Source organism: Sarcophilus harrisii, chromosome 3 (genome assembly GCF_902635505.1).
Source record: "Sarcophilus harrisii chromosome 3, mSarHar1.11, whole genome shotgun sequence".
NCBI classification, from domain to species: Eukaryota; Metazoa; Chordata; class Mammalia; order Dasyuromorphia; family Dasyuridae; genus Sarcophilus; species Sarcophilus harrisii.
Window position 1 is genome coordinate 49298125 of NC_045428.1, and position 27994 is coordinate 49326118.

Consider the following 27994-nt stretch of genomic DNA (forward strand, 5'->3'; position numbering starts at 1 on the left):
ATTTGAGCTCTGGAAGTTGACTCTTCCTGATTCTAAGCCCAGAAACTCTTTCAATTGCATCACTTCCCATCCTCTGTTGCTCATCCACAAGTTCACACCAGTCTTTGTCTCATTCTTCTCCAGGGTATATTCCAGACTTTCCCTATCAGGCAGGAAGCCCTTGTCTGTGCTCTTTAACTCAGCTTTATTGTTGTCTTTTTTCTGTTTGAATGTGATGTTCCTTCCTTGAAGGGAAGAACCATCCTTCTTACTTGTGCTTGTATTTCCAGCACTTAGAACAGTGCATGATGCTTAGTAAATACATAATAAATGCTTCTTAATTGGACTGTATAACAGTCCAATATTGATGATGGATGATGACAATCATGATGACAATGATGATGATGACAATATTAATCTTCCTGATTCCGGGTCCAATACTCTATCCCCAGGCTACTTAGCTACAAGTCTTTGCAGCATCTATTTCTCTATAAAAGAAAAGATTATACTCTATGATGTCTCAGAAACTCATTACAGAAGATTCTGTGTGTGTGGCCACATAAGATTGGCCACAAAAAGGGAAACAAAAAGATTACAGACCTTTCTAACCTCCTGTTCTTAAGTAGGGTTGGTCCTGGTGGAACAGGCTAAGAGAATGCTGGGATTCTCAGATTGGACCATCTATAAAAACATTTATGTTGCTTTTGGTCCTCTCAGTGAGTAATCCCTATCCAGTGAGCATCACATGCATATACCACTGAAGGAACTGAATACTATCAACACGGATAGTCTCACTGTAAACAAACCAGAAGACAGAAGGACGCCTCACTTAAAAGGAAGGGTGGGTCTTTTGAAGACATAAATAAGGGAGGCAGTTGGTAGACTGGTGTGACTGTGCATGCAAAGGTAATGGGAGACATTATTTCACAGAATGTTTGATGTTCATGATAAGTATCTCCAGTAAGACCACCAGAAAAGTCATGGTAGTTTATGTATCAACATCTGTTACAGAGTTTGAAGAAACAGAAATTCTACAGAGAACTCAATCAATAAGACTCTTTAAATTAAACTAATAGATACTTTGATATTTGAGGATATATTGATGCAACATTGAACATAGATGAGGATGGCATGATATAAATAAATAATTATCAGATAGATAATAGATGGGGGAAAATATATTTAGATATGTTATATATAATATATATCAACATATTTAAATAAATGTATGTAAATATATATTAATAAGCCATTAGTCCAGGGTCATATAGCCAATGTCTTTCTAGGCCAGGACTTCCTAACTCTATGACCAGCCCTGCATCTACCATAAAAGGCAGCCTGAGCTACTGAACTTAGTCAATTTATAGTGGACCCTGTTGTCATAGTTTTATAACTTCTAATTTGGAAGGAGGGATGGAAAAGATACAGAATAAGGATGATCTGAGGATAGAACTAGGTTGCAAGAAGGAAAAGGGAGAAAAAAGGGGGTTGAATGGCAAAGCACAATGAATGAAATAAAAAAGAAGTATGTATAGACTGATTTTACATATATATATATTCATGTTTATGTCTAATAGCAGTCATCTCTAAGGTAGAGGTGGAAAGAGAAGAGAAAAAAGAGGGGGAAGAAAGGAAGAAAGTTACATGATGATTTTGTATATATTTAAAAAGAACAGAAAACTGTACCTAAAAATTTGTGATTTCATGTGTAATCATCTCTTTTTTTCTATTCTATGTTGTTTTATTTCTTAAGTTCAGAATAATATTTTTTAAAAAAAGAAGGAAATTATAGTAATTTCCAAGGACCTGAGAACTAGAAAACAGGAAAGAAGGAAAGGGATTAAAGGGCAAAGAACATATTTAAAAGAGATGAGATAGTCGGGAAAGGGAAGATTAGGAGTTTTTAAAGGAATTTCAAAATTCAGGATCTTGGAGTTTTCAAAGTTTGTGGGTAATATTAAGATCTAATGTGTAATCAAATCCAAAGATGAGTTATGGAGAGGGGGATAGAAGACATACCTGTTGAAAAGATGGCAGATAAGTCAGAATACTCAGACACATGAATGTAAATAATGAAGTTATCAGCAATGTGTGCCTAGGATAGGGAAGAGAAGATTTTAATCACAGACTGAGGAAGAAGTTAAGAATATTTGGAAGTGTTAACAGAATCAAATTGATAGTATCTGGAAACTAAGAGTAAATTTCAAAGGTTGCTAAATCATAATGATAAAAGGAGGAATTGTACAGTGGGTGAAAGATGAAATGACTGAGGAAGCAAAGGTTCAAGCTTCCAACCATATTGATTTATTAATCAGTGCTTGCCAATTGCTTAACAAAGTGGGACCAGACCCTTTCCTCAGCTAGGGCTGGGCCCCAAATACAAAGGGAGACACACATATGGATTATTTGAAATATATAATTGTGAGAAAATTCTTTGCAAACAATCTTTGGGTCTAACTGGGTTACTGATCAACATAACATTGCTTCCTCATTAAAGATCTCCAAAGAGCAGGTGGAGGTAATCCAGCTTTCCATCCACGCAGGGTTAGGGTCAAACAATAGAATAAGGTTTTCTCCCAATTTCCACAACTGAATAAAGTTTTCTCAGAAGAAAAAAGTTGGACTACATCCATAATTGAATAGAAAGGGAACTAAGCTAGCTCTAGAATTGAATCAAGATTGAGTCAGTGTGATTCACTCAATTCCTGTAGTTAACCACTTGCTATCCTAATTCCCTCATTTCCTTCAATTGGCAATGAGAATGAAGCAAGGACAGTGATTAAATGGAAAAAAAATCTTTGAAGGAGTGATCTAATATGGAGAGGTATTTGTTTAGGATAGAGCAGTAATTCCAAAGGACTGACAAAGGAACAAAGGAGGAAAATGATTCTATCAGATAAAGCCAAGCCTGATTTCTGGATGAGAGTAAAGGGTGAGACAGCAAGGTAAAGACACTTTTACTTGAACAAGATCTAACTCTGAAATATGAGAATTAAGGAAGCAAAAGGTAGGAATTTCTGCTCAAAGAGTAAAGGAAGTATCAAGGAGACAGATGGTAATAGACTAAATTGGTCCTAGATTTTTCATTTGAATTATCTGTGAAGGAGCCAGTAGAGACATCTCTTTTGGTTGGAATGGGCTATAGTCAAGCAGGCAGAAGAGCTGCTGGGGATGGTGACCAAAAATAAGGGTTTCCAGAATAGGTACTCAGTTCAATTTCTCAGCAAATAAGACCGTCTGTGCCTTTTCACTGACTAACTGCATATCGAGAATACTCTACTTCCTCATCTCCACCTCTTAGTTTCTCCCCAGGCTTCCTTAAAGACTCAACTGAAAGTCTACCTTTTACAAGAGGCTTTTCTGGTTTCCCTCGACAACTGCCACCAGCCCTACCATTACCTTCCCTTTGGGAGTACTCCCAGTCACACTGTACTATCTTATGCATGTAGTTGTTTGCATATTGTCTACCCTGTTAAAATGGATGAACAGTGCCTGGTCTAAGTGCTTAAAAAATGTGTGTTGACTGACTGACATTCATGGAACTGAAACTTTTGTGAGAGTGCTATCTATGGATGTGTGAACTGTGGTATAATGTATAAAACATCACAGAAGCCAAGAGACTTGTTAGACAAAATGCCCACCTATGGGACAGGGAACCTGACTTTCCTAAAGATTTTAAGCTTGAACAATGTAGTGACAATAAGATGTCTTGTTTAACTTTTCTTAGAATTTTCTTTTTTGCATTCAATTTTTATTTTTCTTTTAGTAGATAGTTCAGCAGCATAGAGAAAATGAATAACAATAAAATTCTTGAAGAAAATTATAAGACATGAAATAAAAAGAAGCTAATAGAAGCTCTCAAAAGGGAGTGCTAGGAAATAAGGAATTTCTTCTTCTTGATTCATTTTTATCAAATTTAGTGTCTGAGAGGGAGACATCAGGGCATTGTGGGGGCAGTTTCCACACTGCCTCCCAACACCCAGGAAATCCCAGGTGATTTCATCTGTTTAGGAAGTACCTGATGAGGCAATTTTGTTTTAACAAATATCTTTAGACACTGAATTAGCCTAGCAATTGTTTATATGAAAAGGATTATTTCTAAAGTTCTTGAAAACATTTTTAAGTATTTTAATGATTTCCCTCTATAACCTTATTTATACTATTAACTGGCTTTTTTTTTCTATGAGATCTCATAAAAGGTTTGGCTAAACCACAATAAACTTTAGCCTTAGTCTTGACAATTTTAAAGATCATAAATTACTAATTCATGAAGTCTAAATGAATGAAATGCTGATCAGTGAAATATTTTATCAAAACATTTTTCTAAGAATCAATTTTTTTAAACATATGTAAGAAAGGGGGTTGCTATCCATAGAGCAGAATTGAGTCCATTAGTCACCAACTACTGCTTTCCCTGAATTGACCAGTTGGGTGCATTGTGCTTTTTTTTTTTCTTTGTTAATGAATTATCAATCAATCAGCATATATTCCTTGAGTTTCTCCTATTGCCAGGCTCCATCCATTTGACCCAGAGGATGGAGCTGTTCAATGTAAACATAAAGTGTATAGCTAAGCTTTTATGGTTTATTTTCTCAGCCTTCTTTTAAGAACTTATTCCTAGGAGATTTGTGAATGTGGAACAAAATTGAGCAAGGCCCCAGATTCTCATTAAGGGCTTCTAATGCCAAATTATTTTGAAATCTGTTCATCCCAAGTAGCACTGTGTTGAATGTATATAATTAGATACAGCAAGGCAAGGATGTCCTGCCGCATTACTGAGAATAATACCCTGAAAAAGAAAAAAGTAAAAAAAAAAAGACTAGCAACTATCCAATTTCTAAAAAATAGCTTAAGCATCAAAACCAGGTTCATTGTTTTCTGTACAAATGTTGGATTACTGCCTGAAATAAAAACTGAAGAAAATATAGAAAACAAACTACCATGATAGGACCCTAGAGAGAAAACTGTTGAAAGTTTTTCTTACTCTAGCTATGATGATGTTGCCTATAACAGCACAATTAGGAATTTTTGTGCCTGGGACAAGAAGAAAAAAGGAGATAAGCTAAATTTGGAAGGGAAACTGAGATAGGAGAAAAGAAAGGAAGTGAGCCAGAATGGGTTGAAAGCCAAGTTTGTAGTTGCTGGGAATGTGATTACCCAAAGAAGAAAATATATAGCCCAAGAGGTATTTCTCCAACAGTGGTGAAAGTCCCCAGTGTCCCACCCTAAATTATTGCCTCTATAAGTTACTTTTTTTTCTTTAAGGGAACAAAAACTTGAATGTTTTATGAACAAATTGGTTTTAACTGTCTCATTCATGGCTGTTGATAACCCCTTAACTATTTCTATAAAGAGAATTGGTAAATCAAGTTAAGCTTCCAAATGGTCAAACTAAAATAAGATCTCTGGATTTGAATTTGAATTTCTATAGCTCAACACAATACTTGGCTCATTATAAGAGCTTAATAAATGCTTCTTTACTTGTTCAGGCACTAAAACAGCTTTGATGTATTTATTTCAGTGATCCTAGATTTCAACAATATGGGTCCTCCCTCCAAGGATGCCTTGGTTTCAATATGTTGTAACTTTACAAAAGTCATTTCCTTAGTAACCAACTCTGACAAACTTCTTCCCACATAACTTAGTTGGGTCTTAAATAACAGAACCACAGTACCTCACTAAGTGAGCTCATTCTTGAAGCAATTCCTACTAGGTAGAACTCACTGACATGGTGTCAGAAAACTCAGTCACTTCTATATACCCTTCAACGAGGCACTGGACAGGACAAGTGACAGAGTATCCTCTTAAACAATTGAATGGAATAGACTTCATGGCCCCTGAAAATGGCAACTGTAGATTACTTTTGTAGCAACTCCACATGGGGTGGAAACCCTGGTGTTCCCCGTAATTATATATTTGTTCTCCTCTTATAAGTGGAAAAGTGATGCAAATCTAAAACCACTAAGAGGAAAATAAAAGCAGAAAGTGATTTTTAAAAAGACATTGTCTTTGCAGTCCATAAATAATCTCAGCCAATAAATAAGGAACATAGAAAAGCTGAAATATACTGAGAAGAATATTAGAGGATGTAGGTTCAGATTCCCATTCTGCTACTTGATATCTATATAAAACTCCCTATGTTCTCTGAGTCTTAATTTCCTCAGAAGTGAAATGGGAATAATAATATCTGCAGTTGCAGCTTCCCAGGGATTGGGGTTGAGGGTCAAGTAAAATCATACTTATGAAGAATTATATAAATGGAAGCTGGTTTTTGGTACAGTCATATGGTGCAATGGATAGATTGCCAGATCTGGACTTCTCTTCCTGAGTTCAAATCTAGTTTCAAACACTTGCCAGATGTGTGACCATGGGCAAATCACTTAAATGTTTGCCTCAATTTCTTCATCTGTAAAATGATCTGAAGAAGAAAATGGCAAATCATTATGGTATCTTTGCTAAGAAAATCCCAAATGAGGTTATGACTGAAGAAATGACTGAACAACAAAGCCATTATTATTTGAGGCAAGTAGCTAAAAGCTTAGCCCTGATATCTGTGCATTAAATATTAAAAGCTAGTAAGCTCAATTTTAAAAGACAAAAATAATGTATGACTAACTGAAGATGAAAAGCTTTTCCACTGACCCAGAAATAGCTATTTAGGTGATGTGGACCTGGATTAAGGAATACTTGAATTCAAATCTGCCTCTGAAACTTAATAGCTTTATGATCCTGGGCAAGTCACTTAAGCCCATTTGCTTCAGTTTCCTCATTTATAAAATGAGCTAGAGAAGGAAATGGCAAACTGTGCACCAGTACCTCTGCCAAGAAAACTCCAAATGGGGTCACAGAGTCTCAGATATGACTGAAAAGTGACTGAAGAAAAGTAAGCCCCATTTTATTTTATTAATAATATTTTATTTGTTTCAATTACATATATAGTTTTCAACATTCATCTTTTTAAGATTTTTGAGCCCTAAATTTTTCTCTTTCCCTTCCTTCCTTCCCCCCTCCCCAAGACAATAAGCAATCTGATATATAAACCATACATATATAATCATGTAAAACATGTTTCCACATTAGTCGTGTTATGAAAGAAGATTCAGAACAAAAGGGAAAAAAATCACAAAAAAAGAAAAAAATGAAAATAATATGCTTCAATCTGCATTCAGACTCCATAATTTTTTCTCTGGCTGTGGATGGCATTTTCTATCATAAGTCCTTTGGAGTCATCTGGAATTACTGCATTGCTGAGAAGAGCTAAGTCTACTATAAGTGATCATGGTATAATGTTGTTACTTTACATTAATTTGTATAATGTTCTCCTGGTTTTCCTCTCTTCACTTAGCATCAGTTCATCTAAGTTTTTCCAGATTTTTCTGAAATCCCGTTGCTCATTATTTCCTATAGAACAATAGTATTATTTTATTATATTCATATACCACAACTTGTTCAGCTATTCCCCAATTGATGGACATCTCCTCAATTTCCAATTGTTTGCCACCACAGAAAAGAGCCGCTATAAATAGTTTTGTACATGTGGATCTTAGTCCCTTTTTCATGATCTCTCTGGGATACAGACCTGGCAGTGATATTACTGGATCAAAGAGTAAGCCTCGTTTTATAACCCTTTGGACATAGTTCCAAATTTAAGCTTCATTTTTAGACAAAAATAACTTGTGACTTATTGAACATGAAAAGCTTTTCCATTGACCTAGAAAAAGCCATCTATATACCTTGCCTCCACTATTTCCCTTGATTCCCTTCTGAACAGCTACTCAACAGAAACTGTCTTCTCCAAGTTATAATTATCTCCTAATTGATAATTCCAATAGCTTTTTCTGAGTCTTCATTCTTTTTGACCTCTCAGCAGCATTCAGTATTGTTGAATACTTCCTTCTTTTAGCTATCTTCTTCTTCCTGAAGCTTATGTGACGCTGGTCCCACCTCGTTCTCCTTTTGCCTATTTGGCCTTTTTCAGTGACCTTTTATCCCCCCCAAAGATACTCTAGACCCTCTTCTCTTCATTCTACACACTTTTGTATTTATTTACTACCATGGGCTCAATGACGATTGCTATGAAGAGAACTCCAAGAAATTAATGATATGTTGAATTTGAGATCCCTATGGAATGTCCAGGAAATTATAACAGGCTGAGAAGTTGAAAGCTACCTGTGGAAGAGACCTCTGCAAAGAGTGAGGAAGTGATTTAACCCCTCCCTACACCTTTGCCCTGTAGTTTCAAAGCAGAGTTACTCACCCAGTGAGAAATACTGCATCCATCCAGGAAAAGAGACACACACTCCAGACAGGAAAAGAAATAAAGACTTACACCCAAAGTAAGAGGTAGCCTTTGAGGAGTGTGACCTCTGACAACAGACAAAAGAGTCAAGTTATGAGAGGATCAGACCTTGGCAACCCAATTGAGCCACTCATCAAAAACATGATAGTCATGGGGAGTTTTATGAGAAGTCTATAATTTGGGGGGAAAAAAAAAGGACTTCCAGGTCCTGTAGCACCAGAAGTTATATATTTATTCTACAAAGATCCCATCCATCTACCTTCCATTCTATTCTAAGTTTGAGTCTATTCTTCCCATGAACATAGTGTGTAAATATATGAAAGAATGGAGTTTATGGTTTGGGTTTGGGGTTTTTTTGGTGGGGATATACTTTGCAACTACTCTTCTAAGAACTAATTGATTTATTAAGTGAGTATTAGTGGGAAGCACATTGAGGGGAGATAGCTTGAGGGATAAGATAGCTTGTTAGGCACTCAAATCCACAGGGTTATACCAAAGGATCAGGTAGCAACTGGAGACCCAATCCTTGAGTGTGACTATAAGTCGGAGAAGTAATAATAGGAATGCTAAACATTTATGTGTCATATCCTCCCAATGAAATGTAAACTTTTTAATGACCATATGTATGGAATATATATATATAGATAGATATGTATATCCACATATAGATATATATCTTTCCAGATCTGAATTTGTTCATCTATAGTATATATAATTATCAATATATGGATATACATATCTGATATAGATATACATGCACATTTTTTTCTGTTTTGTCATAATTTTCCCAATGTCTTACATGTAATGCATATTTAGTAAATGCTTGTTGGTTGGATAAGATTGGACTGGAATATCCTGATACTCTTATAATTTCTTCTAAGACATTTTCTTTACATTACTATGTATGTTCCTAGGTCTCATAGCCTAGGATATGGGCTATGAGTTCAGGATAAAGGAGAAGAGAGTGAGTATTTATATAATGCTTCCTATATTCCAGGCACTATGTAAGTGCTTTACAAATATTATCTCAGGATCATTGATGATTCTTGCCCCTGCCAGAAAGACCCTATTGCACCAATAATGTTTTTTGTATTGAAGATTTCCTAATCTTTAATTTAATTAATTTTAATGATGTTTTGGACACAGTCGGGGTTTCTTTGGTTTGGTCACTGGTTAATGTGTAGATATTGGTATTATAGCTGCAAATTCATTTTGAATTGCAAATATATCAGGCTAAAAAATACACAGGAGGGATGTCCACAGAGATGCTTATCTAATGTGACAATTAATATATGAAGATGGGTTTTCACAAACTTATAGCACAAAGTCCAAAGCATAAAGGCCACTCTCATACTATACTTCACTGTAGCCTCTGGACAACCTCTTATAATTCCTTTATTTGACATGGGGAAGATGATTTCCATTTTCTTCTTAACTGTTTCAGTGAATATTCTCAAGACAACTATTGGGAGCTTTCTTCAATACAACCTTTTATTAGCCCATTTAGCAAAGTAAATTCTGATATGTCTATTGTGTTCTTGCCACATAAAGTGGTTAACAGATTCCTGGAATGAGTCATTTACATTTTACCAGCTAGAAATTATGAGCATTTAATGAATGTACCCTCATCAGTCATTTTAATGAGTCTCTTTCTCTTGGGTTTGAAATATATCGATCATTATCATGTTTTTTAGTGAAAACTACAACTTGTCCATCTTTCAAGTTAAGTGATTGCCTAAGGAAAAAAATGTGGCATGAGCCCTTGAATTAGAATCTGTAAGAATTTAGGGTCTTCAAGGACAGACTACTTGACTAATGTGTATCCCAGTTAGCTCCAGTCCTCGCTTAGTGATTTCCTTGTGTAACTCTGAAATCATAAAATGAGGAGGGGGTCTGGAGTCAGGAGATACGAAGGTTCAAATCCTGTCTGCAACACTTTCTGGTTTTGCAAGCCTGGGCAGGTCATTGGACCTTTCCAGATCTGAATTTGTTCATCTCTAGAATGGAAACAACATGGCTAATGGGAATATTTGTTCGGATGCTTTCCTATTGATAACAGGTTTTGCATTACTTGACTTCTTAATAGGTGGAGAGAGTAGGGAGAGGGAAAGAATTTGAAACTGAAAATTAAATAAAATTAATCAAGTGAGGATACCATTACATCCTGTACCTACCTAACAGGATACTTGTGAGGATCCTACGAGATGGTCTGCATTCTAAACATGAAAGTGCCATGTTAGATGTCACTCACTTTATTTTTATTACTTTGTCTCTAAGCCCCATTATCCCTTGCCTATAATTATTTTGACTTGCTAGCAGGAATGACTCTTTACAGGAGGTGGTGTTATTTGCCAGGGCCATGTAGCATCCTTGAAGACTACTTCAGTAAAAATGAAATAACTGCACGTTGGAATTCAGATTAATGGTTCTGATTTGTTGTATTTCAGCTGTTTGAGTTCATGAACTTCTTGGCGGAGAATGTCATCTTCTGCTACATGGGTCTGGCGCTGTTCACGTTCCAGAATCACATATTTAATGCTCTTTTTATACTTGGGGCATTTGTATCCTTTATTAAAAATGCTTTCAAGTACAACCCACTGGATATTTAGCAGTAGGAACCAGCAGCTTCACAGTTTTATTCTTGAGTAGAAATAAATATTCAGGTCATTAACTAGTATTTAAAGTATGAGTTCAAATCTAGGAAGGAAATGTCATTTCTATGACTTAAGTGACTGAAAAAAGCAGGGGCCTGTAGGTAGCTTGGGTCCTAGTAGGGATTTAATGGTTCAGAGTGAGAGAGTAGAAAGTAAAATAGGTCCTAAAGCAGAGGTCAAAAACTTGGCAGTAACTTGTACCTTACAGAAGAGAAAGTCAAAGATTGTACAAAGTTAAAGATTGTACCTGACTCTTCTTCATGTTCCCTGAGCATGGGGCATGGAAAACTAGATTTATTATACAAGTGGAATCAGACTGGATATAAGGGAAAACTTCTTGGCCATCAGTATGATTAAGCTTTGCAACTAACCTCAAAAGTTTAAACAGGGTGTCTCTAATATTCAATTCATTCCTTCAGTTAACTTTTATTAAGCCCTTTTTATTTGTCAGGCACTGTATTAAATGCTGAATATGCAAAGAGGAAAAAGGCAGTCTCTGCCTTCTAGAAGTTTATGATCTAATGGAGGAGACAGCACACAAACAATATATACAAAGCAAGCTATATATAAAATAAGTAAGAAATCATTGAAAGAAGGAAAACCCTGTGATTAAGAGGGGTTAGGGAAGACATTATGTAAAAGTAGGATTTTAGTTGGAGTATAAAAGATTTCAATAATCAAAGCATGAGATAATGAGGAACCGTACCAATAACAATACCAATAACCATAACAATATTAGAAGAGGAAAGGGGACATATCTGGGAGTTGATAAGAAGGTAAAATCAACAGGCCTTGGGAACAGCTTGGATATAGGAGTATTATTAAGCCTTCTTTATATTCAAGATGGTGCGTTAAATACTTGGGATGGGGCAAAAGATAGAGAGTTCTGTTTTAGGCATGTTATACATGAGATGCCATCCAGTTCATAATATCCAATAATGTGTTGATGATGTAAGACTCAAGAACTGGATAGACGTAACTGAGAGTTATCGACACAAAATTGGCGTCATAACTTTGTTCTCATTGCCATGTTTTCCTCAACATTCTCTTGGATTTGCCTGACAGTTAGCAATGACAGTTGAACCCGTGAAATCTGATAAGCCCACCCAATGAAATAATGTAGAGAGAAAATGGAAAAGGGTCCAGAATAGAGTTGTTAGGGGACCTCCACAGGCAACAAGGATTTGCTATGAAAAGGAATATACTAGAGAAAAGAGTCTTGAGAAGCAACCAGCAATGAAGGAAACAATAAAACATTTATTATATATAATTATTATTATATATGATATTATGTTATATATCATACACACACACACACACACACACACACACACACACACACATGGTAGATAGAAGACCCTTTAGTGACAGGGAATATGGGAGAGAACAGGCAAACACACAGAAGTAGAAAAGTACAGAACACTGAATGATAATTTGTTTAGAATGTAACTTTTCTAGTTATTTGTATGAGCCTGGACAGCACCCAAATGGATGCATAAGAACAGTGAGGTCCCTTTACTACTAATAAAAGCCTCTAGATCTACAGAGAGCCCTGGGTCTTCGGTCAAGAAGGCCTGAGTTCAAATCCAGCTTCAGACACTTAACTATGAACCTGGGCATGTCATTTAACTACTGTCTACCTCAGTTTCCTCAATTGTAAAATACTCACTTTGCAGAATTGTTGTGAATATCAAATGAGAAAAAATTTATATAGTACCTGGCATATATGTAGGACCTATATAAATGCTTTTTTTCCTCCTAGTTTTATTTAATCAGTTTATTTTGTTACAAAAGACCTCTCAGAAGGGTAATCTGTAAATGTTGATAATGTATAAACACAGCACATCGATAAAACTTTAAGTGTAAAAATTAAAAAGAAAACCATAAACAAGTTCAATCTGGCAGCAATATGAAGGATAGAGGGGAAGCAGAGAGTCAAAGGGAGAGCTATTAGAATAGTCTAGGCAGGTGGTAACGAGGCAAATTCACAAGAAAATGAACGTGTTTGTCGGTTTTTAACTGCTACGCCTAGAATTCAAGAATGTCTATTAAAACAGCATTAGTATTACAAGCACAGCTCAACCTGACCAAGAAAAAAATTAAATGTATGAAAGAAAAAAGAGGAAGAAAAAAAGATTGCTAGACACAGACAATATAAACCGACAGCAAATGAAATGGTAATCATGACTAGAAGTACATGGAGTCTCCCTAAAGTGCTGCTTGGGGAGGTAATGCTGTTTCCAGTCGAGCGGCTCATGCTTCATATTTTATAGCAAGGCGGAAGATGTCAGTCGCCTGAGATACAAATGGGATGAGGAAATGAGAGGGATTGAAGCAGGAGAGGGACAAGGCTATGTCCAAAAGCCATCCAGCAACCTGTGATATTTATGGAGTGAAATCAGGAACATGTCAAAATCAGAATTTCTGAAGCCAGTTTCATGATTCCTGCCCTATTTATCCCCCATTTGTGTGGGGGATAACCTCCTGGCAAAATTGGCATCATAACTTTGTCCTCATTGCCATGTTTTCCTCAACATTCTCTTGCATTTGCCTGACAGTTAGCAATTTTTATAGCAAGAGCCTGCAACATCTATCCCCTCTCCTTCATCTTGAATTTGGGCCGGAAACAGAAGATCCCCTGGAACTTCCAACACATGATGATGTTTTCAGGTACGTGTGCCAATCCCCTTAACATCCCTTTCCAACACTCCCAGGAAGAAAAGGGCTGGGAGCAACAGCATCAGTTTTCTCTTCCTCACCTATGATATATTAGGACCCTGCCCATGTTCATTAAGTCATATACAACACCAGAAGGGATAAAGAAAGAAATTCCTCTGAGAAATGTCTCCTATTAACTGTATCTAGCCACCACCCAGTCCAGAAGTGAGAGCCGGGGTGGGGGAGCCTCGCTCCTCAGGTCTGTTGTGGGATCATTGTCTTATTTAGGATTTGAGTTTTAAGCATACAAGTCCAATGATGCATGGTAATCAGAATGCAGCTGGTGCCTGCCAAAAACTAAATTACTTGCCTATAGCCCATTCCCCGTAGGCTCCCCCCTCTTCATCAACAGGTCCTACAGCCCCTGACAGTTGACAGGCAAGCTCTGATTGTTTAAACAAATTGCTGAAAATCTCTCTGAAGTCTCTTCTTTAAAGCAACAGAAAATGAACTCGGTGATGGCAAATGATATAAGATCTACAGTACAAGAGAGTTCAATTTTCTGTCCTACTCAATTCTCTTACATCCAGGGTTCTTAACCTGGGATTCATGACCATTTTTCTCTTAATATTTTGAACACTGTGTTTCAGTATAATCAGTTTGTTTTGCAATACTGTGTATTTTGTATGCCTTTTAAAACATTATTGCCAGACGGGAACTATAGGTTTCAACAGGCTGTCAAAGGGATGTATAACACAAAAAAGGTTAAGAATTCCTACTCTGCACCAAGCCTTCCATTTGCCCAGGAGGTTATTCCATGCATGAACTTTTACCTTCTTGTTTGTCCCCTATGCACCAAACACTTAAAACACAGGATTTAGAGCTGGAAGAAGCTTTAGAGACAGGGAGAAGTGGAAAGAGAACTAGCTCTAGCCAGGAAATGGAATTCTAATCCAGACTGTCACTTCTTGTGTGGTCTTGGGGATATTGTTCCTTTTTTTCCAGATCTGTTTTCTCATCTGTAATAATTGGATTAGGTGATTCTAAGGTCCCTTCAGGCTCTAAATCTTATGATTTCTGGTATCATAATTCATTCACTTCATTTTACAAATGAGTAAACTAAGGTGCAGGAAGATTCACTTGGTGGTAAATTGGAGAGCTAAAATTGAAAATACATCCTTTTGATTCCAAACCCAGTTCTTTTTTCCCTATCAATCAATGAGTGACTATTTATTAAGTGATTACCATGTGCCAGAAGCTGTGCTGAGGATATAAAGAAAGTATAGTCCCTTTCTCAAAATCTCAACTCTCTGTATTTCCATTTGGGAAAAAAAGTAATTGAATGTGCAAGAAAATATATGAATTAGTGGTTAAGGAAGACAGTTTTCCATATGTTGTCCAACCAAGTGTCACCCAGAAAAGGTCACTCTTGGAATAAAAGGCCTCTCACCATAGGGAGACTTGGCCCCTCACTCACTAAGAGAGGTAGTTTGAAGATAATTTATTTAGTCTGAGATAGATAAATCACCATCTCGATTGGAAGAGAACATTTCTGGTGCTGCTAATATAATAATAGTAATAATGACTTCCATTTATTTAGCCCTTTATGGTTTACAGTTTACAATTTAATCGCCACCTGTCTGTGGTTGGATGGCTTGGTTGATTGGCAGGGATTCTGCACACAGCTGCACATTTTCCAGAACACCTGGCACCTAATGGCATGAGGGAATTGAGAAGGAGAAGAGAAGAGAGAAAAGCAGAAGAGCTTTAGCTAAGAACCCAATCTAACATTCAAACAACTGCAATGGAGACGACTTCTGCTCTGGAACCCTAAAGATTTTGTGGCAGGTCATTGAATGAAATGAGGTAGTTGGAGAGTGAACCAGCCTAGAAATCTGGGAGACCTGGCTTCCAATGCTCCCTCTCGCCTTTATTGGCCACGAATATATTATTTAAGCTCGAGGGCTCCCAGGCATTTTCTGTTTTAGTTTTTTCTTTCTGAGAATTTATTATCTCTATCTTCCATTGCCCCCCTTTTTTATGTTTACATGGGTCCTTTTCTCCTTCCTTTGTTCTCTTTAGAGCTTAGGGCTATAGCTGGTCCAATGGTCAGTACAATTTAGTGACTTTTGGAGAATAGTTATAAATTGCTTTTCAGAATAGCTACACCATCACAGCTTCATCAGGAGTGCATTAATGTGCCTGTTTTGTCCACAACTCCTCCAACATTTGTTATTTTCCCTTTTCTTCATCTTTGTCACTGTGAAGAGTATCAGGTAGAACCTCGGAATGTTTTTTAATTAGCAATTCTTTAATTATTATTGATCAGATGCCTCTTTTCCCATGGTCATTAATAGCTTAAATTTCTTCTTTTGTAAACTGCCAGACAGGAGTCTTTCTAAGAACTAACTTACAGATAGCTTGCCAAGATACATGAGAGGCAGGAATTTTTATATAGGGAATTCCTCGTATCAAGGAAATCACACTTCTGGACTAAAATGAAAATGTGTAATCATTGTTCTATCATATTTTGAGAAACATTTATAGAATCAGGAGAACAGTGCATTCTCTTTCTACATAAAGCTTCAGGACATCTGCTAAAAAAAAGGCAATGACTTTTTTTAAACATGGTAGAAATATATGTTAAATCCAATATATGCATACATATTTATGCAATTATCATGCTGCACAAGAAAAAAAGAAAAGCAAAATAAGATGCCGGCAAACAACAACAAAAAGAGTGAAAATGCTATGCTGTGAACCATACTTAGTTCCCTCAGTCCTCTCTCTGGGTATAGATGGCTCTCTTCATCACTGAACAATTTGAACTGGTTTGAATCATCTCATTGTTGAAGAAAGCTACATCCATCAGAGTTGATCATCGTATCGTCTTGCTGTTGCAGCGTATCTCCCAGTCCTGCTCATTTCACTCAGCATCAGTTCATGTAAGTGTCACCAGGCTTTCTGAAATCATCCTGTTGGTCATTTCTTACAGAACAATAATATTCCATAATATTCATATACCACAATTTATTCAGCCATTCTCCAATTGGTGGGCATCCACTCAGTTTCCAGTTTCTGGCCACTACAAAGAGACCTGCCACAAACATTCTTGCACATATGGGTCCCTTTGCCTCCTTTAATATCTCTTTGGGGTATAAGCCCAATAGAAACACTGCTGGGACAAAGGGCATGCACAGTTTGGTAACTTTTTGAGCATAGTTCCATATTGTTCTCTATAATGGTTGGATTTGTTCACAACTCCACCAATTAGTGTCCCAGTTTTCCCACATCCCCTCCAACATTCATCATTATCTTTTCCTGTCATCTTAGCCAATCTGACAGGTATGTAGTAGTATCTCAGGGTTGAATGATTTATTTTTTAAACCAAATTTTAATTCTTAGAGAGTTATCTTTATGTATTTGAGGCAGAGCTTGAGATTTTTAAAATTAATGTTACAATATGAAGTTATTTTTAGTTGACTAGATGGTTAACTGAAATCTTGACAAGTCCATTTTATGTGGTTTTCCAAATTTATTTCTGATCTTCCAGTGTTTGACTGCAAGCCACAGACCAGGAAATAGGGAAAAACTCATCACAACATACTTAGACTATCAGCATTACAGAGAATTGTAAAATACATCTTTTAGGAAGGAGTGAGCTCATCACTAAGAGAACCAAAGTACTAGGTCTATATCTTATGAACAAGAGGTCTGCTGTATTCTGTAACTATAAAGTTTATTTCTATAAGAGCCAACATTTAGATAGTGCTTTAAGCTTGCAAACTGACATATGTACAAAGAGAACATATATGTACTGAAGATGAGGGAGATTGAGAGATTTGTGCAGCCTCACTCAGAGAATAAGCATCTGAGGAATAATTTAAGTTCCAGGCTTCCTAGCTCTAAATCTAGAAGGCCTTTTTCTCTTTGGATTCTCCAGAGAGAATCCACAGAGAACAATATGGAACTATGCTCAAAAAGTTACCAAACTGTGCATGCCCTTTGTCCCAGCAGTGTTTCTATTGGGCTTATATCCCAAAGAGATATGCTGCTTTATTTTACAAAATAATAGAAATTCTGTCATATAATACTCACCTATTTGTATCCTATATGATAGGCCATATACACATTTAAGACAACAAAAATCTAAAATCAAAGGGACTATAGAAAGTGATTTACAAAAATTCTTTGCTGATTTGACATACACTTTGCTAGACATAATTTTAAAAGATTACTATATCTCACCTGCTGAATGCTACCCGACATCAATACCTGTGCAAAGTCTCATTAAAATGGGACCCTGAATCCACAATCAGCAATACTAGCCTATATATTTAGGTCCTCTGAAAAAATGTAGATTTTTGTTCTCTGGAAATCTGTGGGTAGTTAAGAGTAGATCAAGGAAGTTTACACTTCAGGAAAGAATTCTAAAGCCTTCTTTAAAATTCAAAGTCAGAGGTAGCTCTGGTATATTACTTGTCACCCCACACAAAGAGCTTCAGGAGAAGGCTATACTTTCTCCCAGCTTTTCCTGCTGTTCCCCAAATCAGCCCCAGCTAATGCTGTGAGTAAGCAGCCTGTCCTTAGTTTTCACTTCCTTAAAAATGAAAAAAAAAAAAAACAAAAACAAAAAACAATACCTAGTAGTTTACATTGAAGAAAGAGAGATGGGCTCCATACAAATTAGCTTCCTTATTGAGGTGGCTGAAAATTCTTGTCTTAATTCAGAGCCACCTGCTACTATTTTTGCTTAATTTAAATAGGAACCAGAGTCACTGAAAAGAAGGCAAGGAAATGGTAAGATCCAGGCAGTACTAGCAACCTTCCTGAAAAGTGTCCCCAATTTGGATTCTGGGTCTCCATTTCCAAATCACTTTCTATGCTCCCTTTGTTTTTATATTTTTGTTGTCTCAAATATATTTCTATATATATCCCACCATATAGGGTACAAATAGGTGAGTATTATATGAAAGAATCCATATTTACTTAGTAAAGTAAAAGCAGCTGGATGGCACAGATAGAGTCCTAGATTGGAAGCCAGGAAGGCTTGAATTCAATTCCTTCCTCAGATGCTTATTCTCTGTTATTAGGAGTAAGGTGGAGAAGAGAAAAGAGGGAAGAGCCTGGCAAGGAGGGAAGATGAGTTGAAAGAGGGTCAACTAAGCAGCCCGACAGGGCATATCATGGTATCACTTCCTTGAAATTCATTTCTTGGTCCTTTTCAAGAATGAAGAACAAACAACAATATGACCTTTCATCTCCCCCTCTCTGTTTAAACAAAATGTTTGTATGTTGGCTTACTCTAGCATTAGGATGACGCACTTTCCCAGATCCCCTGAGTTCATATGTCATGTTCCCCTACAAGAAGCCTTCAGAACCCATGCCCAAAGTTGTCATACCAATTGTAGGAAGGAAGGAAACTTTAACCAAAACATAATAGTAGTGAGAAAAAGGCCTAAAGAATTCTCAATTGAGCAAAAGGTAAAAATAAAGATTAGTAGCTACAGACAAGGAGAAATCAACAAAAAAATATTTTAAAGAAAATAATAAATCCAATAACTAAGCCAAGTTCTCCTTGGTTGTCCCCAATTCGCCAAGATGGTGGCCTGAATTGGAAATATCCTACCCAGCTACCTCATTTCTACTCCAAAAGTTTATACTAGACTGAATAATGATCATTAAAGCCAGTGAAAACTATATTAAGTGACATCTTTCATCCCAGAACTGCATAAAATGCCAGCAATAAGCCCAGGTATAAAAGTAACAGTGTGACCAGAGACAGGACATATATAATTGTAAGGCTCCACATATGATATGAAAAAAAAAAATAATAGGCCAATCTAAATAAAACCTCGGTGTCCCAGGAAAGCCATAGACCACCAAAGAGATAACCAAAGCCCTTTGATGCCTTGAATCCTTGACCTGGTCCCTGTGAGTACCTTTTCTAACCCTCTGAGTCAATTTACTTCAGACAAAGAACTTAATAAGTACTTGTTGATTGATTAAATGACTATTTTTTGTATAAAGAAACATGCAGAGTAGCATTGTGATCACCAGTTGGAAAGGCAAAATATAGGGTTATTATTTGAATAGCAGAATCCATTAAGCATATTGCTTTTAAATGCTGAGAAAAAATTGTTTGTGATTACAATAAGCTCAGAAAACATGAAAAACAAGTTAGAACCTTTGTCAGCCAGAAGCCATGGTTGCTTTCACCCATTACATTAAAATGGTTCTACATATCCACCTTTAAAATAAATGCAAATTAAAAGAAAAATAACTTGCAGGCATACTGTTGTAATCAACAAATTGGGTTTTCTCCATTATCTGAATCATCAAAATGTTTACTAAATGGAAATTACTGGTGAACAAATGGACTGCAGAGTTGTGGAGAATACTCTGGCTGTTGATAAGAGGTCATGAAGAATTGTAGTTAGAATGTGAAGATTTAGTGGTAAAAAGACCAGGGTTCCAAACCCACCTTCGACATTTCTTAAAAATGTAATCATAGACAAACTATTAAATCTCTCTGAGCTTATAATAACTTGGGTTTAAAACTGGAATAAGAAAACTATTACATCTACCCTCCAGGCTTCTTGCGAGTTCATATACAAAATGGTTTATACCTATTAAAAACACTATATAAATTTAACATGTTTTCATTATGAATGGTGTGTTGCTAGACCATCAGAGTCCAAGCTCCTGCCATGCAAAAAGGGCTTTTACTACAGTTTCAAAACAGATTATATCTGCTTTCCGAAGAAAAGCCTAATGAAATACAGAGAGATTCTATAAATATAGGTTGACTTCTTGGTGATAAATTATCAAGTCATGGCGATTCATAGAAGACATGGAGGAGTTGTGCTCTTCAATAATTGGAAGTAATACCTACATAAATGAGTAGCTCCTAATTACTTCCAGGATAGGAACTTTTTGTTATGTCATAGACCTCTTTGGCAGTCTGGTGAACTCAGTGGATCTCTTCTCAAAATCATGTTTTTAAAATGCATAAAATAAAATGCATGGCATTACAAAGGAAATTTAATTATATTAAATTAGGTATCAAAATATTCTAAAATAAATCAAGGTCATGAACTCTATATTATTTTAAGATAAAATAAGTTTTTCCCAACTTGGCCCCAACCTATTTATTTATCTTTGTTATAAATTACTCCCATTCCTGACCACTATCATCTATCCAAAGTGGTCTTCAATTCGTTCCTCGCATATGTCCAACTCACTTACATGTCATGGTATCATCTCCCTGATGGCCTCTCCAAAAACTAAGGATGACCTTTCATCTCCCTTGTCTATTCATTTGTTCTGGCCAGCTCCCATTTCTTTAATATATTCCCTCTTCTCCTATCTTATTTTCTTCAAGAACTACCTTCTACAATAAAACTCTTCCTCATCCCCCCAACTGGCTAGTGTCCTGTTTCCTTAATTCCCCTATATTTATTCTATTTTTAATCTGCATCTATTGATATATAATCATGCTATCTTCCTAATAAAATGTGAACACTTTTAGAGTGGGTGTCATTTCTTTTTTGTTTTTTAATTCCTAGCACTTTGTACAATCACTCACTTTCCCCAGGAGCTCGATAATGTCTGCTGAATGATGGATTGATTTATTTGATCACAAATCCATTGGATCACTAGAGGTATTACTCAAAGAACTCAAATAGAGCCTGGGGCCTCTGAATCCCCACCCCCAACTAAAAGACAAACCTGAATGTGAGTGTTCATATAATAGAGAAGGCAAAATTGTAATGTTGTCAGAAATGATATGAAAGTAAATTTTTTTAAACCACTGACCTTTGCTTGGAAAAGATCTGTTCCCTTTCCTTTTTTACAGGACAATTGTCACTGCCCTTTCTTGTTCTTACTTTCAGTTCCAGCAGTAACTTATCACTGAAATTAATATAGGAATCAAAATGTTGTAAATCAAAGTTCCTGTTTCTTGAGGGAGATATGCTTTGATCTCCACTGAAACAAGTTTGTACATGTAAAATGCCATAGTGTTACTTAGGCATTTATTGAGTGTGAGAAAATATCTTCCTCTGGAGAGATGCTGTGGTTAGAAGTCCATAGATAACTCAATACAGCTCCAAAAAAGTGTTGCTTTTAGAGATATTTTGAAAATAAGTTTGCAACCTACAAGTACATGTAGGATCTACTTTTCTAAGACACTAAATAATGAAAGACATTACTAAAAGAAAGCCATCACCTATTTCACATTTCTCTCTTGCCTTTTTTAAATAAAAGGATTTAAGAGAATAAATAATACAGCAGGATCTCTGAAGTCTTTGGCTCCTATGATATTACTAATAATTTCTAAGAAATTTTTCAGATTATGACTATATAGCAGGTTCACTAATTGATAATTTTGATCAAATTCTTTTCAAAGCTTCTTATTCATATTTTTAATATTATCTTGATTTTCCAATATATCCATTCTCCTTACCTCACTCACAGAGTCAGTCTCTAATAGTAAAGAAGAAAAAAAGAAAATAATTTGGCTGATGAATGTCACCTAAGTCTAATAGTGTAGGTAACAAATCATGACCTTGGTTCCCCATCTCTACAAAAAAGAAGGGAGATGTATACAGTTGTATCCCTTCTTTGGAACCAAGCTTTGTCATTTTAGCTACACAAAATTTAACTTAATTGTTTTTGTTCTTTTAGTTTACAATGTCATCATTATTTTGTATATTGTTTTCCTAGCTCTGTTTCTTTTTTTATCAGTTTGTGTCTTTGGTACTTCTTTGTATTCTTCATTATTGTTTCTTACAGAATAAAAATATTCCATTTTATTCCTGGACCATGATTAGTCTAGCCATCCACAACTGATGGCCATCTTGTTTCTATTTAGTTTTTTGCAACTTCAAAAAGCACTGTTCTATATGTTTTGGTATATATCAATTACCAACAAAGTATTTATAAAGTAACTATCTGTGTCAGGCACTGAGGAGAGATAAGAAAAATAATTTAAAGGTTTCTGCTTTCTAGGAATTTCCATCTTAAATGGGACCTCTCTTTCTATCTTTTGTCCCTTGCATTTTGTATATAAGAGGAAGATCTCTGAGTTAAAGGCAAGGACATCTTTGTCACCTTCATTTCAGTTGATTTTCTAAATGTTTGACTGACTAGACCAGCTAATTATTTTGACATTAAGTGGGTATGAATTTAGGAAACCATCATCCTAAGTAGAGTACATTTTAAAAATAAAGTATGTATTCACCCATTTTTCCAATTAGATAACAATAGCAAGATTAGCTCTGGACACATTATTTGTGTAAATGAATACCCCTAAATTTTAAATCTGAGTGAAAGTAATGCTATTTTTCCCAAAGGCCAGTCACATTCCCAAATTCACAAGCTTTGGGCAATTTCAAAGATTTCATCAATTTCATTGATGCAATGGGGGTTTAAACAAGCATAAAGGTTCCCTTGTTGAGTCTTCACAGTATTGAATTTCTCTTGATCTGTGTTAACCTTTCTTTTACTGCCCTGTATTTGGGAATAAAACTGCCATTTAAGTTTATTCAACAGTTTACATCAAACCTACTCACCCTCATGAGAATAAAATCATAAAGCCAGGGGCTTCTATGTGCCAGGATGCTAATAAAATGTAATCTGATTAACCATCAACCTTCTTGGATACCTTCTTGACTGTATGAAGTATTCTTCATCCCCAATAGTGTGATATTATTACATTTCACCATTGGCTCCTAGCTGTTCGAATTGGAGAGGAAACATTCCATCTCCCACTTAGCTCATGCTACTACAGGAATATTCCTCAAAGGGGTCATGAAATTGAGAGGGGTGACCTTAAAATTGAACTAAGACTTTTGGGACACTCTATATATACTACAAGGTTGGTTCCCTTCCTCTTTATGACATAGAAATGAAATCTCTCAAATATGAGAGAATAAGAAAAAAAGAAAAATGTTATTTCCCAGGAGAGTATAATTCTAGGAAAGATCTTTTTTTATTTTGAAGGCAGAAAATGTCACACAGAAACAATCTGCTTGCTGCACTTCCAAATAATATAATGATATTGGAATCAAAAAGGAACTATGTAAGAAGGTTCCAATATCTCCCAGAAAAAAAAATGTATATTGAAATCAACTGCGATCATTACTAAATACTGTCACCATTTGCAAAGCCATGGGACTTTAGCCAGGATAAATGTGATATGTAAATAAAATTGTAAATTCAAACTAGAATTTTATTAAATATATTAACACTAGCAAAAAAAGTATTAAATCTTTGGAAATGACTTTATATTTTTTTTCAATTCAAGAAATATTAAGTACTTACTACAGGCAGATGATGTGGTTTAAAAAAGGGAAAATCACAAATTTAAAAGAAATAGAATCCCTATCTTTATTGAGGTAGGAGTATATATCACATGCTCAAATAATTGTAATATCTATTAATAAAAGTAAGAAAAGCATAAATAAAATTCTTGGGATGAGAGGAAAGATCACAGAATCAAGGAAAACTTCATGAAGAAGGTAATATTATAGTTGAACTTCAAAAGATGAGTAGGAAAAGTTCATCCCAAATATAGGGAACAATTTAGGCAAAGACACAGGAAAGTGGAAGATGCCTACAGGAGACAGAAAGAAGTTGAGTTTTATTGGAGGGAGAGTATATGGAGGGAGCAATATGAAATAAAACTGGAAATAAATGGGGCTAATAGAGTTTAGAAGGCCTTAAATGTCAAGCAAAAGTCAATTTTTTTCTTAAGATGTCATAGGGAGTCATTGAAGAGTTTTGAATGGCAGTTATTCATAAGACAGACTAGATGTCTAAGAATGAATTGATACAAGAAGGAATGGAGGTAGAAAGATCTTTTAGGAAGTTGTTACAAAAACTACACCAAGGTGGTGCAGAGTGGGTCATAGCGGGGAGATTTTATTGGAAAGAAGAGGTATGAAAGAGATTTTAAAGATAAAAAGGGACTTGACCAGAATTGATATGAGGTAATGGAGAAAGGAAAAGAGAACTAGAAAAAGAGGAAACAAAAGGAAAAAAAAACAACTTGTATTGGACTGGAATCAAATCAGTGTTTCTACACCTAACTTCACAGCAGCATTTCAATCTATTGGACAGACTTTATCAGTTTTCTTGGATTACTTTGTTCTAATGTTCTGCTATCAAAACAGACTCATCATCTTCCTCTAAGACTTTTTCACCCTGTCAAGTTCTCTATTATGTCACCGATATCATTACTGACATCAGTCTTCTAGGCTTGAAAGAACAAAACAAGTTGTGATTTCTCCCTATCCTTCACCCCTTAGGTCCAAAAAGTGTCTGAGTTCTGTTATTACATTTCTTAAAATATCTCTTAGGATTGCTACTACTTCATTTCCATTCCTGTCCCAATGTAGACCTTTATCTTCCTTGTGCATAAACCGGTGAAAAAGACTTCTAATAGATTTCTTTGATTCCATTATGTTCCCTTTCCACTCCATGATACACATTGCTACAACAACTACATTTGCTATGTCACTTCTATACCCATAAATTTCGAGCTAGGATAAGAACAAATAAACAAACAAAACTCTTCCAGCTTTTTGAGATCTGGAATGGTACAAATATGTCTCTGAAACCTAATTTTTTCAAATACATTTCTTTGAACCCAACAATGAGAACTTTCTATCCAAACTAAGCTGATCTTCCCACTACCTCATATTCTGTTTGTTCCAAATGCTTGCTTCTATTTTACTCTTGCTTATCTGAAATGTCTATCCACTCCTTTTCTGTCTATTAAAAAGCCCTACTTACTGTGCTTAAAATTTCAATTCCCTCTTATTTTTTCAATTTTGAAAAAAAATTTTAACAAGTACTTATTTTTTTCCTCCCTTCAATCTGCCCTTATCCCAATGGAGAAAATGTGTCCAGAGTCCAATAAAACAAATTCCAGCATAAGCCTTATCCAAAAAAAAAAAAATCTCATTCTGCAAGTTGAGTCTGTCACATCTCTGTTAGAAGGTAATATTCTTCTTCAGTGCCTTCAAGTTGTGGTGGGTTATTCCACTGATCAGACTTCACAAAGTCTTTCAAATTGTTTGTCTTTATAGTGCTATTATCTTACATTTCGTTCCTCTCAAGGTTGTTGTGTAGAAAGTATTTGTATTATTATTATAATCTCCCCATCTTATTACTGTAGGGACCACATCTTCATCCTTCTTTTCTATACTCTCCCCCCCCCTCACTCTTATTAGGTCCCCAGTAAGTGCTTAATGAACTGAACTGAAAGACTTTTAAATGATATCAAAGTGATATATCAGACCTCCAGAAGATAAAGGTGGGAATCTCTTTTCACCCCAATTCAATTAGTGGCCCATATTCCTGAGTGATGACATTGAAATTTTGAAGATCTCCTCCTTACCTATCATATCCCAGGAGGAGTCTCTGAAGCCCTTCCATTTCTCCTGATATTTTCTGCCAAATATGGTTTTGTAGCAAAGACAAATGATTATTATCTAGATTCTGAGATGTGCTTGGATGGACATTCTATCGAGGCAGTCCATCAACATATCTTGAACAGACAATACAGATGGACAGTGAGTTGTGCTTAGTATTGAAATGGAGGAAGAGGGCTGACTGGGTTACTGAAATTGCACAGAATTTTTAGCACAACCAAACAGCTTCCCAGTGCAAAAACGTATTCCTTTAACACCTGTGTTTTTTTTTTCTGGTAATGCACCATAGCAGTGCCACATATAAAATTCCAACCTCGGAAGAAATAGAATTTGAAGGAACCTAAAGATCCCAGAGCTGCAAACATCTAATTAACACTTTAAATAACCATTGGACTTGTAATGAAGAAGACTGGGGTTCAAATCCTATCTCAGATGTACTAGTTGTGTGACTCTGGGCAAGTCATTTAAATTGTCTCAGCCTCAGTTTCCTCAACTGTAAAATGAGATTAATAGACACACAAAATTGTTGTGAGGATCAAATGAGAAAACATGAAAATGCTTTGTAAAACTTAATTACTTAAATCCTAGCTATTAGAGTTGATATAAGTGGGTTACACATCTAACCTGCAATAATTTGCCCATGGGAGACAAAGGAAATGTATGCTCGAAAAAGGAGATGGGATGGCCACGTAACAAGAACTAGAGAAAAACAGATGCTAAGCACTGCATCATTGCACACAGACATGAAAAGACAAAAGTACGCCTTCAGTATGGTGGGTAGATATTCCTGGCAGGATTTAAGAGAAGACTTGGATAAGAATTACACAGTGTGAAGAGGCACGTATGGGCTGTGACCTACTCCAAAGCACTGCTTTGCACAAAGTAAGCACTTTAGAAATGCCTTTCCCTTCATTCATTCATCCATTCATTCATTCGAGGGTACACCCTTATCAGTGACAGACCTACCCATCAAGGTATTGAAACACCAATTTTTTTTGCAGTAGACAGGTTTCTGTGTTCTAGCATAAAAATACATCTGAACTTGGCCTTCACCTACTCATGTTCAAACTTGCAAGATCATAGTAAGAGGGGAAAATAGCATTCTTTTTGCCCTTTGCTACAAATAAGAAACCACATGTTTTCTAGAGCTCAAAATACTGTTACATATACAGCACCATTTGGTTCAACATTCTCCTATTGTTATGAAAAACTACATCAATATAATTAACCTAGAAATCCCTTGGAGTCCAATTTTAGATGAATCCACACTTAATTGCAGGTGATTCTGTTTGTTCCCCAAGACGATGTTACCTTTTTAGCTGAATATATGAAATCTGTCAAGATTCCTGCAAGGCAAAACCACTTAAACATGAACTTGGGTGGTTTTGTGAGCCTAAAAAAAAGTAGAGCATTTACAACAGCAACCAGCTGATGGCATAAGTGAGAAGCTATTGAAACATGGAGGGCCTAATACATGGTCTTGGGTCTCCTGAATTTTATGCTTTTTGTTCTTGAGATGTCATGGCTCTTTATTTGGAATTAAAGTGTTTCAAATAGCCATGGTAAAGAACAGCTTGTACCATTAGCAAATCAATTGAGAGAAGACAACTGTGTACAGGCCAAGTGCTGGGTTTTCAATGACTGTTCTGCAAAAATCATGGGGATAGAATTATTTGTAGACAAGGAACATAAGGAAAACAAATCAGAGGAGTGGAGGAGGATGCTGGTCAGCTGAGAGGGAGTAGACATTTGCTTCAAAATGCATCTAAGAGGCAGAGTGGCAGAAGATAGAGAGCAAACCTGGTGATGAAGAAGATCTAGGACTTGACCCCCATCTCAAAGACCCAATAGTTGTGGGACCTTGGATGAATCACTTTACTCCTCAATGGCCCAGACCACTTGTAGTTCAAGCACAGATCTGTATTGGAAGAGGGAGTTTGGTTATCAGGGTTAAGGAAGGAAGG

The 27994-nt window shown here is 36.0% G+C and overlaps 1 protein-coding gene across 2 annotated transcripts in view; it reads left to right on the forward strand.

Annotated features, from left to right (window-relative positions):
• SLC9A9 (solute carrier family 9 member A9) overlaps window positions 1-27994 on the forward strand; it is a 709438-nt gene that overhangs the window by 427021 nt on the left and 254423 nt on the right. For both annotated transcript variants that reach the window (XM_031957809.1, XM_031957810.1), the window contains exons 10-11: window positions 10726-10839; window positions 13491-13602. In XM_031957809.1, the coding sequence (XP_031813669.1) occupies window positions 10726-10839; window positions 13491-13602 (226 nt within the window). The remainder of the gene's footprint in view (window positions 1-10725; window positions 10840-13490; window positions 13603-27994) is intronic.